Raw genomic sequence first — 16,547 nt, 5'->3', positions numbered from 1 at the left:
TGTGTATAGAGCATGTCTAGAAAACATCTCCAGCAGTCAATGTGAAATATAGCTGATCTCATCCCAGTAATAGATCTACTACTGACAGCACCACAACAGCTGAGAAGAACAGCAAGTAACTGCATGCAAACAGAGACTGAAGTACCCTTTCACTCTATGAGACATCATCTTGAGGACAGCACTGAGGAAGCTGTCAGTGCCAATAGACATATAATGCCTAACATCCTGTGAGTGATAGCATACGTGCTTCTTTACTTTTAAAGACAGCTGCTGATCTGTGTAGCTGAGAGTCCTGCCAGCATTTCCTGCTTGGTTAGCTGGATGTGTGGATTGGCTAGAGTTCTCCAGCAGAACTAAGAATAGTAAGATGGGAAGGAGAAACTTCACCTGAGCTAGGGTCTGACCAGCAAAAAATTGGCTAGGGTTGTACATGCTGGAATTCAGTGCTAGTCCAATGATGCGTTGCAAATTCCAGAAATATTGATGGAGGGATCGCCTATGTTAGGAAATGTTACCTTTCCAGCGTTTGTTTGAGAATCTTTCTAGTTTTCACTGTGGCAGAAAAATCTTTAAATATCACTACATTGTTTGCCTCTGTCTCTCTCCATTACCTGTCTCTGAAGATTAGTACACCTGCTATATTCCTACTCCTCTGTGTTCTTTTGTTGCTCTCCCTCCTCTCTCTGGCTTCTCAGACATTTACCTGTTCCCCTGCAAACGTATCCGCCTCATGTGCTTCTAAATTCTCTTCTAATAGTATCTCTGTTATTGAGCATCTGTTTCTCAGGCTCCGGGAAGGTCTTATTTGTCATTCACAAAATAAAGAAGTCCAACATCTGGGGTGCAGGAAAAATCTACGACCGCATTAATAAAGGTGTTGAAAGAGTGGGTACACATGTCATAATCTTCAAACATACATGGTGAGGAACCACAGCTTATCAGACCAGAGCAGAGAGACGTCATTTGCATGCAGCTTCAGTGCTTGGCATCTCCAGTTAAGGGGGTCAGGTAGCAGGTGATTGGGAAAATCTGTGCCTCAGACGCAGGAGAGCTGCTGCCAATCAGAGTTGACAATACTGGGTTGGCTGGACAAGCAGGCTGACCTGGTATAAAGCAGCTTTCTATGTTCCTAGCAATCATGTTGGCTTAGTTTTGTTTAGGCTTCTCTTACATATCAGCGGTGATTCATAGAATTGCCATATCCTACTAGCTATGCTGAATAGCTAGGAAGTGCTTGCCAGCTGGAGGCATATTGCAATTTGCAATACAGTCTTAATATTATTTGTTAAATTTATATGCTGCCCTTCATCTGAAAATCTCAGGGTGGTTCACAAGATAAAAGTACAGGATAAAAGCTCAAATTGGTTATTTAGAACAAAAACAAAACTCCCTCCCAACACATTTAAAAGGTCGTAGAATATTAATCACCCCAAAGCCGGGTTGAAGAGGAATGTTTCAGACCAGCTAAAGATGTATAATGAAGGAAAAGGAGCAGTGTTGGCTGCTTCTCTAAATTCACCTTATGGCCCAGTCTCCCTGTTAATTTTAAGACACAAAGTTCATGATGTATATAATGTCTTAATTCTTGTCTTATACGCTGTTCTATAGTTGGTGGAACAGTATATCTCTTGCGATCGCAAGGAACTGGGAAAATCTCGGCATGGGCTGATTTACACAAGAAACAGTTGCCACTGTGAAGCACAAGCAACCTTTAATGAAAGAACAATAAGAGAATTAAACACAGCAAAGAGTAAGAGTCAGGAGGTTTGAACAGAAATGGAATAAGGAAGAAAAAGTTAAAAGAATTGCTTTGAAAAATAAAGGTCAGCAGTAACACCACAACAGCCCAATATTGGCCAGGAAACCCATGAAATATGATTGAATTGTTAACGGCTTCCTGAAATGAATCCATGGATTTGAAAGTCAAAAGGATGACTCTCAGCTTCTAGGGTGGATACTGCAACCCAAGCATATTGTTAGTTTGTGCTGAGGTCTTATATATTAAGCTGAAGGAGAAAAGAATCATATATTTGTGTTAAACACACACAGTGCCACACACAGATGCTCTACCTTATCATCAACGCAAAAAGTTTGATGTTAAGAGGCTGTTTCCATTCATGCTCTGTTACATTAGCCCTTTCCCCTCACATTGCTTTCTGGATTCTGTGGTTATAATATAACTATTGCTAAAAACAAATGATTACTTCCGTTGGCCTACAACTATTTTTTTTTAAAAAAAGAGAAATAGGTTTATGCAAACTGAGCAAGCTTGGAGAAATTTTTACTACAGGCTCTTTATATCTACCTATGTCAAGAGGTAAAGCACAGTTATGGGTTTGCATTGTTCTTGGTCTAAATGTGTCAGTGAATTAAACATTTGCCTGTCAGTTGGCTTTCTTGGCTCTGTGCCAACCTTTAATCCTTTTTAAAAGTTCTCTACTACCTTTTCTGTCACATCTTGTAACTCAAAACTAAACTCTTGATACCTAGATAAGTGGATTCCTTTGTTTAACCTTTCCTTCCACTTCAGCAATGTGTCCAGATAAGTTTTCAACTACTGTCAGACTCAGACTCCCTTTATCTCTATAAATTCTGTTTCTTAGGGCAATAAAATATATATTATTTTTCTAATTTGTTCATTGCAGCTCAAGCATAATGAGTTGGCTTTTCCTCCCTTTGGAACTAATGTGTCCTATGTCCTCCTATTTCCTTTCCTACTTCAAGAAGCAGAGTTTTAAGGCAGTGCAACATTATTCTTGGCAGTTCTGGCTACAAGAAATTAAGACTCTTAAGGCCAATAAATGGCCCTGCTTGAGGGTTTCCCAGAGGCATCAGGGTGGCCACTGGGAGAACATGCTGGACTAGATGGGACAATGGCCTGATCCAGCAAGCTCTTCTTACATTCTTAAGACTGAACAATGGATGGACCATTTCTGCCCTGATTTATTATGACTTCTATTGGAGCAGCCAGCAATGGTGTCTTGTGTCCATTCAGAAACAGTTCTCAAACAATCTAGAATTTTTTCTAGGACAAACAGCCAGCGTGATTATTGTGACACACTAAGTGAGGCTTTTCAAGTGTATGGCATTTGTTCTTCTTTGGGGGCTAATGTTTTGGACCTTAGGATGGCCTTGGGAGCAACACCTTCCCTCCCCACAAAAGTTTAAAATTCCAGTGTAACATTTAACATTCGTTAAATAACTTTTTGAAGCAACAACCTTGTTATGAATGACTCTGAAGGTCATCTGAGTGACTTCAAGATGCACAGCATGGGTAAGGTAAAGGTAAAGGGACCCCTGACCATTAGGTCCAGTTGTGGCCGACTCTGGGGTTGCGGTGCTCATCTCGCTTTATTGGCCAAGAGCGTACAGCTTCCAGGTCATGTGGCCAGCATGACTAAACTGCTTCTGGTGAACCAGAGCAGTGCACAGAAACACCGTTTACCTTCCTGCTGGAGCGGTACCTATTTATCTACTTGCACTTTGACGGGCTTTCAAACTGCTAGATTGGCAGGAGCAGGGACCGAGCAACGGAGCCCGTCGTGGGGATTTGAACTGCCAACCTTCTGATTGGCAAGTCCTAGGCTCTGTGGTTTAACCCAGTGCCACCCGCATCCCTTGCACAGCATGGGTACAGCCTTGTAAATCCCGATTTTGGGACATCTAACGGTATCTCAAAAGTTGTGATGGGCAGTAAGAGGATTCTGTTTGCCGTGCTGCAGTTAAAACAGTCCTCTTGACTTGAGTTGACCCATGACAATAATTCTTCATATTTGCTTATACATCAGATTCCATTTTCTGCTGCTCTTCCAAATGCTGTTGACAATTGCCCAGTGGCAGTAGGGAGCACACTTAGAGGTTTTAAATGTAAAGCCGTATTTCCATTTAAGGAAGATTTGGCAGGCTTTGGAGATTTCTGAAACAAATTAGTATATTACCTCGGTGAAATGAAGAAGAGTAAATAGTCAGTAGTGTTGAGATTCAGATTGCTATTCTTCTGGCTCCAGAGCTATCATCCTACTGAGATAATGAGGATAATTAACACCATGCTTCCCCATTGTCTGCCCTACTCTGCCAAAAGGCTTCAAATCTAACTGCATTCCTTGCTTTATGAGGATTTCCTTAGTGATTGCAGAAAGCTACTACTTTTCAAAACAGAATATTCCATTTCTAATCCACAGTATCCCAAGCAATGCATCGCTGCTGTGGTTTTTTCATTGTATTAGGTACCCCAGAAATGCAAAGGACTTTTTAAAACAAGAGTTTCAAAAACAATGAGTGTTTTATGCATTGCAATTGGACCTCTGACTAGATTGGACATTTGTAGTACTTTCACATCAAAATTGCCTTGAAATTGTCCTAACTAGAGGAGACACTTATGGTTAATTTGAGATACCTACAAGGAGTTGAGTTGGGAAAGGATGGCGGGTAGATGGCCGGGTACATCAAAAATTATCTCAATCACTCACCCATCCACTAACAGCTCTGTTGTCTGGTATTTATTCTCTCCAAACAGAATGAGTGGGCAGTAAAATAACAAATGCAACTTCAGTAAGCTGGTGTAAAGTGATGCAGGTTAGGGCACAAAATATTAATTTTACATAGATGCTGATCCAGAAGCTGCATTTAGAGCAGAATGCTGTAGCATAATTGCTACCAGGATGAGGCCTTGTCAGCATAGAACACCTGTGCTCAGGAATCTGCACTGCTTGCCAATTTGCTACTGAACCAAGTTGAAGGTGATACTATTAGTATTTAAAGCCCTTAACAACTTGGGGCCTGTTTACCTACAATATTGCCTTTACCCACTTGACTGCTTCAATCAGTTGAATTGTCACTATTACAGGTGCCACGTAATACCATTCCACATTTATAAGAACTTAATCATTTAGTGTGGCAATGCCTGCACTTTGGAACTCCCTGTCTATTGAGATCAAGCAGGTGCCTTCACTGTACTCTTTTCAGTGCCTGCTGAAAAAAAAATATTTTGTATGTTTTTAGGTCTTCTTGCATCAAGACATTGAAACACACCTTTCCCGTTCCCCATGGCCGCGCTGACTAATACTACCATTGAATGGCAGGCATATATAGATGGCTAGCTCTGCATTCACTTTCAGCCATTACTATTCTGTAGACCCATAAATCGAGGAATTTGCCTGCAATAGTCTAACATCAGTTTTAGTTATTTGGACTCTGTTTCTTATGGTTCTCTTGGAGGCTATTATCATGATTTCCGTAAGCAGAGAACATTCTGGAGCATTGTGTCTCCTTTCTACGCTTTTACCCTTTAGAAAATAGAAAATTTGCCAGCTGGTCTTATTGCTCTTCAGGTTCTCATAACGGAAGAAATAAGACTCATTACGGATTGGAGAAAGCTGGTGCTGGAAAATCAGTTTGTTTGGCAAGTGATGGAGGCAACCATACTCACAATAGTACTTCTTTTGGAGACACTGATTAACAGTATTTTTTGTCGGGTTCATATTGCATTAAACAGTGCTGTATGTGCTGATTTAGCTCATGTGGATTACTGCTTTGTTATTCCACTGCTTTGTATCTTGAAAATTCCACAATTATGTGCCTACCTTACATGCAGCATAGGGCTTATGTTGTTCCATGTGTCTGAAGACCAATATAAAGTATCTTCAGTTGACAATATTCCTATTATCTTTGATAGGGCTGTAAGAAAAGCTAGATTGCAGCTTGTGGTTACAAATTATTACAGCATAAACATTTCCTCCCACTTTCCATGCAATTTTCTTCTGTCGTGATACCAAACTAGCTGGCACTTAATGCAGATGGGTGGCTGAAACATAGGATCTTGGACACATTAAGCGTACCACATTTGCTCTATAAATTTGGCTGAAGAGTTAGATAAGAATTGAAAGCTGCTTTGCACAACAAATGTACTCTGTAATATCTATCAGGCTAATATCTGTCTGTGTTGATGGCTGACCCTGCTCACCAACCCGGCCCCGGCCCCCCAACACCCCTCCAATAACACTTTAGACCAGGGCTGGGGAAACATCTTGGCTCTCACTGCTTTTGTTCTCCTTGCCTTCACTGCTGAGGCTGAAAGTGTCGTCAGTGAGGTAGACAGCAGCAGCAGAGCAGGTTGGTTGCTGAAAAGCTGCCTTGGCCTGTTGGGACTACTCCTGAATGGACTGCCCACCACAGCCAGCTCCCTCCTCCACTGCTGCAGTGGTCCAGCAGCTCTCAGAAGGCTGTTGTTGCAGGATAGTTTGCAGCACCATTGGTCAGTGGAATGCACCACAAACTACAGCATGATGACAGCCTTAGGAAAATATTATAAAAGGATATTTTCTTTCTGGAGAAAATTGTAATTCATACAGTGAATGACATTTCTTTGCTTTCATTTCATAGGACTCCAGATACAGGAATTTGCAAAGATAGACCATTACTTTCACATACAGTGAAATTTATTTATTTATTTATTTATTTATTTATTTAATACTACTTCTGGTTTTGTGAACGTATAAATTTGAACCAGTTGAGTCAGCTGCTTATTTTGGCTGAAGGGTAAAATGAGAGCACAGCTGGTAAAAACAGCAAATCCTATCAACCTACATTTACCTTTTTCTGATGGTTTCTTTGTTGCATAACCTTTTTCGGATGACCTCAGTTTTGTAATTATTTTTTCTCCATGGTTGATGACCATTTTATTTATAGAGCTCACCCCACTTTTCTCTTTCCAGGATGTTTAAGCTGTTCTGTAACCATTTCATACTTTTAAACAGCAAATAGTGATAAAAAGCCATATGAAATGCAAACAAATAAGAAGAGTGGAAATCAAACCTTCCTGGCAAATAATTCCTTAGGGATGCCTTCATTCCTGACTCAACAGTGCTGATATTGGCACAGTACACCAGGAATAGGATACCTTTAAGGCACAAACCTCTGTTTAAAAGATTGTGCCTTTAATGTGCATGCAGAAAATATTTGTATATTGAAGACATACTTTTCTTTAGCTTCAACCAATACAAAACTTATTTCACACTATTTCTCATTAAGTTAGTTTTGTAAAGGGATAATCACTAATTTTGGGATGCAAAAAATAAAACCCACCCTCTATATCAGTGATAGCCAACTCTGTGTCCTCTAGTCTTTGTTGGACTATAACTCCCTTCAATAGCCAGTGGTCAGGGATGATGGGAGTTAGGAGACCAACAAAGACAAGAGGGCACAGAGTTGGCTATCCCTGTTCTATATGGTATTCCCATGGACTGGACATAACATGGTTAAATAAAAGTTAGAGCCGTTGCTTTCTACGGAAATGTTTGGTTCAGGTGAGACTTGCATTTTGGGGGGGTATCACTCACCACACAAGTTTTCTAGGAGGAAGAATTACAGAGCTACAATTCTCAGTGTGATTTAACCATCAATCCCTCTTTCCAAGGAACTCTTGTGGGGTGGATAGACATCTCCTAACAACTCACAGCACTCTTTAGCACACAGTTCCCAGGCTTTTTCAGGAGAAGCCATGGCTTTTTATAGTAGTAGGATACTGCTTTAAACATATAGCAAAAATGGACCCTTTGCCATAAGTGTTGTTGTTTAGTCGTTTAGTCGTGTCCGGCTCTTTGTGACCCCATGGACCAGAGCATGCCAGGCACTCCTGTCTTCCACTGCCTCCGGCAGTTTGGTCAAACTCATGTTAGTAGCTTCGAGAGCACTGTCCAACCATCTCGTCCTCTGTCGTCCCCTTCTCCTTGTGCCCTCCATCTTTCCCAACATCAGGGTCTTTTCCAGGGAGTCTTCTCTTCTCCTGAGGTGGCCAAAGTATTGGAGCCTCAGCTTCAGGATCTGTCCTTCCAGTGAGCACTCAGGGCTGATTTCCTTAAGAATGGATAGGTTTGATCTTCTTGCAGTCCATGGGACTCTCAAGAGTCTCCTCCAGCACCATAATTGTATTACACTATTTTTGGTGTTTTTATGGTATTTTTGGCCATAAGCGTATTACACTATTTTGGGGGGAAGTAGCTGGGAATATTCTAGAGCAGAAGTTGGGAGCCTTTTTCGGCTCAAGTGCCACACTCCCTTGTGGGCCATTATCTGCGGGCAACATGCCACAGGTATGTGGGGCCAGAGGAAAATGTGGGAGAAGCAGCAGATATGACTCCTACCTTTGTCCAGCAGGCTACGTTCCAAGCACGTTAAACATCACATCTACAGACACTTTCCTCTGTCTTCTATTTAGGCACACAAGTGGCATTGGCACGGTTTAAAGACACTTTCTGGGCAGGCAGATGGGTGCAGAGCAGACAAAGGAAGGTGGAAGTGTAGAGGGCTGTGGTGAGGAAGAGCTCCAGAGGATACTTTCAGCCACTTCAGAATGGTCAGTTTCTGCTAGGAGTCAGGACACTCGACTACAAAGAAAGTGCATAGCTGAGGTGGGGGGGACCCACTGCAGAGCATCACTTATAGCAAAGTTGGCCAGGAAAACCTATTAGAAAATATTGGCAACCCAATTCCCAAAAGATTGCCTCTGAGTAGCAGACATTTAGAGGGAATTTTTAAAGCAAGAGAAACTTGTGTTCTAGATGGATGCAATGTAAGCTTTTACAAAAGTCTGGTTTCAGCACCTTTGGAGAAATTTGAAAATGGACACTTTTGCAGTTTCCTATGGGATTTCGGTGGCGATATTCTTTTCCACAGGAAATAGTTTCTGGTTTCAGCTACTTTATTATGGCAAGGAGAGAGCTAGTGACTAACGCCGAGAGGAATTGTTAAAGAGACGTATTGGCTTTTAATTGAGTCTGCTTGTTTGCTTTGTGTCCAAATTAATTCAGTTTTGTAGTGACCATGCTTTAGGAACTGGCATACACTTGACATTTTCTCATAATCATTACCATATTCCTCCCGTTGAAGCACTGTTTTGATTAAGCACTCAGAAAGCTCTGCTAAAATATCATTGCAGCCGAGTCAAATGACCGCTGTCTTGAACTCAAGACTAATCATAGGAAGAATGGCTCACAATTGATTTCAGGGAAGCATGATACATACTTCAGCTTGTTTCCCCTCCTCCTGCCTTTTAAACTTTACAGAAGGGCTAATTTGGAAGAAGCATGAGTAATCACACATTAAGGATAATTTATATTATTATAAGACAAATAGCAGATAATGGTAACACCCAGAGGGCACCCTTCAAGTGTCAAGCTTTTGTTGTTCCAGGTGCTGTGTGAACTGTGGCTTTCTTGAGAGATGTGTCCTATAATAAATAGCCTGTTGTGATGGCTGCGTAGATCCTTGCGGCTCTGTTAAGCTGGCTTTGAGGTCTTGCGTGCATTAATTACAATAATTCACATGTATACTGTTTGATTGACGGTCAATCCAGATAGTTCTAGCTTTACATAAATGGAAAAAAGAGCAGTTCTGGATAGCAGCTGAACAGGAAGATTGGGGGCACCTTGCATTTCACAAGTGCAGTTCTAGTTGCTACCATAAGGTCCATTACTGCTGTGGCAGTTACTTTATTATTTTTCATTGTTTATCGTACAATACATTAAAAATAACAGTACGGAAGCAAACTGGAGAACAGAATGTCCTTGCTTGCAGTCACTTTATATTACATGCAGAAATCATCTGAGAGACCGACCATATAGGCACAGAAGGATTTCTGTGTGTTGGGTGGGAGGAGCTGTTTAACTGGGCAAGAGGAAGAGTGCTTATACATGAGGTCCTTTTTTTTTTTTGCAGTGCCACATGAGCTCTGACCAATTGTTGCTTGTGTAAAGGGGCTGTAGGGGGCTCACATCTTATAGCCCCATCCTCGTTGCCATGCAACTCCTTCCAGCTTTTAGGTTCAGGTTTTTTTACCTACAGATGCGAGACAATAAAACCTAACATTATTATTAATATTTTCCATTTATGAATCGCTTAACATGAAGCATCATTATGTGAATTACAATAGAATAAAAACATTAAACAGTGTCATATATAAAAACATATCCCCCCCCACAAAATTTAAAACAACATACATAAGATCAAATCAAATCCAATACAGATTGTAACAGGAATAAAGATCTCTATTTAAAAGACTTGTTGAAAGAATAATTCTTTAGCAGGAGCTGAAAAGACAGCAGAGAAAATGACTTCCATGTACAAGGGGAGGGAATTCCAGAGGAGAGGGGCCACCACACTGAAGGCCCAGTTCTGGCACTGTGTGAAATGGATCTCCTGATAGGATGGTATTTGGACCCCATCCCTTCAAACAACTCAAATCTTCCTAGCATGCTGTCACCACAGAGTTAGCAAGAGGTGGGGGAAATGGTTGACTTAACAAGCTAACAACAATCTGTTTTAGCATCACTTTTTAAAATAATGTATTTGTGGGGAGCCTGAAGGAGAGAAGAGTGCTAGTTGTGGGGGTTTGCATCACTACAAGTCTTTAAATCAAGTTGGGATGTGCTGCATTTCAACCAGAACAGATGGGCTAGATGCAGGAATTGCTAGGTGGATTTTTACAACACCTTTGAAGCAGAATGTCAGGTTTAAGTACCATAATGGCTACCTTCTTGCCTTAAAAATCACCAAGTCTATAAACGATTACTTCAGAAGAGCAGTCACACAGCTCAGCAATTTAGCCTGTTCTGTTTTGCCTTCCTCTGTTATTTATGGCTTAAACTTCTCAGTGTTGGAACATTTGGAGCAATGAAGTGAATGAAAGATGCTACACAACTGTATAGGCATAACTCTTAACAGCTGGTATCATGAAACAGAATTCCTTTTGTAAGTGTTAAAAGCCACTATGAGAGCACGTGCGGTGAGGTGAATTCTGACCGCTGTAACTACAGTATTGGTATTTCATGAAAACCACCTTGAAAAACAAATCTGCCACTGTAGGATTTGCATTTCATCAGTGGTGAGGCCAGTTCAATTTATGTTTGAATATCCACCAGTACCAAGTACACCCATGTTAACGAAATACCACAGATAATTGTGGCTTTGATTATTTGACCCTCTGAAGGATGCCCTGTTCCTGTAAGGAAAGATGGGATAACCACAAGAGTTTTGCAACCTTAAGATCATATTGGGGAGTAGATGTGCTATGCAAGGGACAACGGGAAAAGCTTGATTTCAGTGGAAGTATCTGTGCATTAAAAGTGAACTACTTAATAGTGCTGTTTCCACAGGAGTCAAATTTTGATTAAAATTAAGAAATAAAAGCGGTTGCAGACTAAGATGCTCCAGTTACTCTGAAATTGTCAGTAAAAGAGGCTTTACTTGCCTACACGGACTGGCAACTGCTCTCCCTGGTTTCAGACAGGACCTTTTCAACCCTACCTGGAGATGCTGGGGATTGGACCTGGGAGCTTTTGTTTGCAAAGCAGATGCAAAGAAGAACCATAAAAGAGAGCACTTGTGTGGTGGCATCCTGCTTCCAGAGTCTTTCCTGAGAGTTTGAGGCTAATGAATGCTATGTGACTTTCCTACCACTTTACAGAGTTGCTTTCAGCAGGGGTGCCAAGTTGAATAAAATATTGCGGTGGGGGGCAGGTAAGCCCTGCCCTGCATAATTGATCACATGACACGGTGCATGCACACCATTTGAATCGCAATGCCCATCAACTTTGGGGGGACCTGACTCCCTCAAATATTTTATTGGGGGAGCCCCCGAAGCCCTTAGGAGTTAGCTCCTATGTTTTCAAGCCATGCTTTTAACATGATTGTAACATGGTCTCCAAGGAGGCTCCTGGTGTGCCTAATGTTAGTATGATTAGTGCAGTAAAGGAATCCATTGTCTAAGGCTGCAGTCCTAACTGTCTACTGAGAAGTAAGTTCTACTGAATTCAGTGAGGCTTACGTGCGGGTAAGCGGGGTTAGGATTACACCTTGATTGGTGCCACACAAGAATCGTACCCATGTACCACGGCTGACAGTATGGAACAGTAGCATTGTGTTGCTCATGACATATCCAGTGACACATAGTGTGGAATCAAGTTATGCCTTTGAGTCATTAATATTAGAACTGTATTTTCTCCTTTCTTGGGGAATAGAAGCAGAGAAGATAGGGCTGGAGGCTGGAAATGGGTTACCATCTTGGAAATTTAATGACCAGCTCTTTCCCTGTGATGTGTGTGGAAAAGTGTTTGGCCGACAGCAGACGTTGTCCCGACATCTCTCCCTGCACACAGGTAACACTTTTTAAAAATAGTGTTGGGCAGTTTCACTCCATTTTTTTCCGTGGCAACAATGAACATTTCTTTGCATGCAAATAACGGTGGATTGATCTATCCTCTGTACACTTTGCAACACTCATAGTCAATGGGTCTCTCTCCTTAAAATTCATAGTTTTTTTATATTATTATTATTTTTAAAAATTATCCCAAAGTTGGGGCATCTGGTTTTGGTGCTTGATCATGCTGATCATTATCAGTTTGGTAGGGCTTGTATAGTGGACTAGCATTGTATGTTGGATGCAGGGTCCTTCCCTGCAGCAGCAATTTTTATTTCACTGATACAATCACAATGGAATTAAGGCATTTGCTTTTATTATTAAATTTCTGCTCAAGTCTTCTCACATAAACCTGTGAGATAGTCCCCTACCCCAGTTATGTTATGACATCTGCACTCCCACAATCAGTGCATGTGTTAAAAACACTTCAAAATATATAGGGATCAATCAAAGCCTACTTACATTGCTGAAATAAAATGGCACCAAGTATAAAAATAACAAGATAGATAACCAGTAATGTGATTTTTTAGAAAAGGAAAGAACATAATAGATTTTCTCATAAGCTCAGCTAATTGAACTATTACCCTCTTCCTTGTACTAAAATGCTGTTTGTCTCAAAGCAACTATAACAAAACATTACACGTGGATAGATAACCACAGGTGATCCTGTTAACATTTTGTTCTGTACATCTATGCTCAAAATATTCTGAAGGATTTGTTCTAGAGCAATACTTCAGCTTCAGTGCTTAGGTAAAATTGATGTGATGTTTTAAGCTGCATAGTTACTAATTAGGGGGTAAGTCTTTAGCACATCTATGTTGTATTAAGACATTTAGTAAAGGCTTTTTAAGCTAACCAGGCTATTTGAATTTGAACAGGTTATAGGCCACAATCCTGTACCCACTTACCTGTGAATAAGCCCCACTGAACTGAACATGCCTACTCAGAAGTGGCATGTATAAGTTTACACTGTTGGACCCAATTTTTAAAGACCTTACATCTGTCACAATAAATCCCCAGTTGAGGTTCAAACATGCTGTCTGAAATCCAAATTCTGGGAATTTACTGAGCAACAGATTGCAGCTTCTGAAAACAATGCTAGGCCATTCCTACAGATACCATCTGTTTGTGTGCCACAAGCTAATAGTTCAAATCATTTTTAAGCACAACATCAGTAATAAGATAGAAATGGAAGTTTTAATATTATTAAGATAAATGATATAATCTATAGAGAGAGCTGTGCAGCCTGTCTGAAAGCCCCCCTCACTATATTCATACATTCCACATTGTCTATCAAGATTATACCTCAATGCAGGCTTCAAGGAAGGAAACCAAGGCACAAAATGAACACTCAAGCCCTTCAAGATCCTATTAAGTGGGATTGCTTCCAAACGACTCTTAAGGACCATCTGCTTTTGGAGTTCCCTGATAACATCAAGGAACACTGTACCAAGCTAAAAAACATCCATTATTGAGGCCTGTGAACAAACTACTGGATACCAAACCAAGATACACCAGGACTGGTTTGATGAGAATGATAGTGAGATTAAAGGCATTATTGACAAGAAATGGAAGGCCTTTCAGATCTAGCAAAGAGCTAGGAAATGTGCTACTAAGAAAAAACTATGCCAAGGCAAAGGCTGAGGTTCAACGAAGAACCAGAGAACTGAAGAACACCTAGTGAATTAAAAGAAGCTCAAGAGATCCAGCACTTACCCAACACTCATGATGCACAGAGTTTCTTTAAAGCCACAAAGACCATCTGTGGGCCAATAAATCATGGCATATGCCTCCTACACTCAACAGACAGTACCACACTTCTAAAAGATAAAGAAGCTATTGCATTGCACTGGAAAGAACATTACAGGCATCTCCTTAACCACAACTCCTCTGTAGCTACAGAGGTCCTCTCACAAATTCCATAAAAACAAATTAAGAGACGAACTCGCAGTGTCTCCTAATCTGGGAGAGTTGTGTACAGCTATTAATCAAATGAAAAACAGCAAAGCCAGAGGACCTGATGGGATACCTGCCGAAGTCTTCAAAGTGGGTGGAATTGAACTTACACAACAACTTCACACGCTCATCAAAAAAAATGGGGGGGGGGAGATCCCAGCAGACTTTAGGGATGCTAAAATTATCAACCTTTTTTTTTAAAAAAAAAAAAAGGTGACAGAATGGATTGTGGAAACTTATCAAGGCATCTCTTTATTAGCTGCAGCCGGCAAAATTTTTGCAAGGATTTTAGCAAACCATCTCCTAACCATATCCGATACTACCCTTCCTGAATCCCAAACTGGTTTTCGACCTCCTAGGGTGATGGTGGACATGATTTTCACTGCTTCACAGCTTCAAGGCCTTCGACAGTGTAAATCGTAATGCCCTGTGGACTGTCCTTCTAAAAATCAGCTGCCCAGATAAATTTGCGAACATCCTTCGACTCCTCCATGATAACATGACAGCAACAATTGCAGTTAACAATGGCTCTCAGAGTGAACCATTCACAGTGGGATCAGGTGTTAAAGAGGGTTGTGTTATTGCCCCAACTCTATTATTTTCATTGCCATGATCCTACACATTGTCGAAGGGAAACTCCCCACTGGGGTAGAACTCACATATCGAACAGATGGAAATCTCTTTAATCTGAGTAGGCTGAAAGCAAAGAGTAAGGTCACCATAACTTCCATCATAGAGCTTCAGTATGCTGATGACAACGTAGTGTGGGCACATTCAAAGGATGACCTCCAAACCATTCTAAATATCTTCGCAGAAGCTTACGAAAAGCTTGCACCAACAAGGAAAAAACCAACAACTCTGCTGCACCACCAGTGTACTGGAAGAAGCAAAGATCACCAGTGCTGAAGCAATGATTCTTCAACATCAACTTCGTTGAACTGGTCATGTTGTTTGGATGCCTGATTATCAACTATCTATTCCGAACTTAAAAATGGAAAGCGTAATGCTGATGGTCAACAAAAGAGGTTTAGAGACTCTTTCAAGGCAAATTAAAAAAAAAGTAGGATAAAAACTGACAATTGGAAAACACTGGCCTGCGAGCGCTCCAATTGGAGAACAGCCTTTACCAAAGGTATCGTGGACTTTGAAGATGCTCAAACTTAGGACAAAAGGGAGAAATGTACTAAGAGGAAGGCATGTTTGGCAAACCCTCACCATGATCCGCTCCCACCCAGAAACCTATGTCCCCACTGTGGAAGGACATGTGGATCCAGAATTGGCCTCCACAGTCACTTATGGACTCACTGTTAATGTTCATGGAAGACAATCTTACTTGGCTACGAGTTATCACCAAAGAAGATGATGCATTTCAAACCTACTGAACGTGGCTGAGCACAGGGAGCTGGCTGTGTGCAGCACTGATTAGCTGGTACTTCATGATCAAGAAACTTCTGCCCCTCAATTCCCAGAAAAGTTTTGCATTTCTCATATATGGTTATTAATAAGGGAGACAGCTCAGCTGAAGCAACAGGTGGGGCAATCTGGTCACTTGAACTAGCCTTCATTCAACAGGTGTGAATGCCTATCATTTCTATTGCACAGCCAGGCTCACTGAGATGCTATGTGCGCTGTCTATCCCCTCCCCACCCTCCATGTTTGTCTTCACCTTTAGAGTTGCTGCAGCCATATCTTCAGATTTCGTTGCAAAAGAATTACACTGAGCTTTCACCCAAATATTCCCTACTTGAGAATTTGCTGGCCATCACAAGTGAACTGGTGATCAAACGCAAAATGTATTTCAGTCACTCAAAACTGTATTGTACTTCCTGCGGGCTATTCTCAGACATACCTGAACTACCATTGCAAATTATAGCCTCTTTTATATTGTCTTGCTGGGGTGTTTTTTAAAAAAAACAGCAACGTGCTTGGAGAAACTTGTGATGGGTGAAATGGTACCTCTTGCTGGGCTAAATATTTAGTTTAATGTGTCACAGTTGCATGCTTTCATGCCCAGAGGGACATAATTGAACTACTTGATATGATAAAAGGTAGCTTTTCATCTCTTCTCATTTTTATACAATACTTAGTCTGAACATACGCCATGAATATAGTAACTGTTGATATAATGCCAAGAGCTTTCTGAACTTTATACACTTTTAAACAAGGGACATGACCCACACTAAGTTAAGGGCCTTTAAAAAAAGTTAAGAGCTTTTAAACCCTACCTGTTTCAGTGGGAGATATCTAAGCAAGTGCTTAACTCTCCCATTTAAACAGAGAGGCTCAAAAGTGTTTATTGCTAGATCATGCCTAATGTTGGTTAAGATAATTCTGATGGATGAAGATGGTGTTTTTCTTAATTTAATGTGGGACATAAATTCTGTATTAGTCACTTTGC

At 40.9% G+C, this 16,547-nt stretch overlaps 1 protein-coding gene across 5 annotated transcripts in view; it reads left to right on the top strand.

The window, feature by feature from the left end:
* The window catches only part of ZNF827 (zinc finger protein 827), a 112,064-nt gene that overhangs the window by 83,668 nt on the left and 11,849 nt on the right, over positions 1-16,547 (top strand). For 4 of the 5 annotated variants that reach the window (XM_081925904.1, XM_081925905.1, XM_081925906.1 and 1 more), the window contains exon 9: positions 12,015-12,152. The exons of the other annotated variant lie outside the window; for it this stretch is intronic. In XM_081925904.1, the coding sequence (XP_081782030.1) occupies positions 12,015-12,152 (138 nt within the window). The remainder of the gene's footprint in view (positions 1-12,014; positions 12,153-16,547) is intronic. 5 annotated transcript variants of the gene reach the window in all.

The sequence above is a fragment of the Podarcis melisellensis genome (genome assembly GCF_964234715.1).
Source record: "Podarcis melisellensis genome assembly, chromosome: 9".
Lineage (NCBI taxonomy): Eukaryota > Metazoa > Chordata > Lepidosauria > Squamata > Lacertidae > Podarcis > Podarcis melisellensis.
Note: the sequence above shows the minus strand (reverse complement) of the source record. Positions and strands in the feature narration are given on the sequence as shown.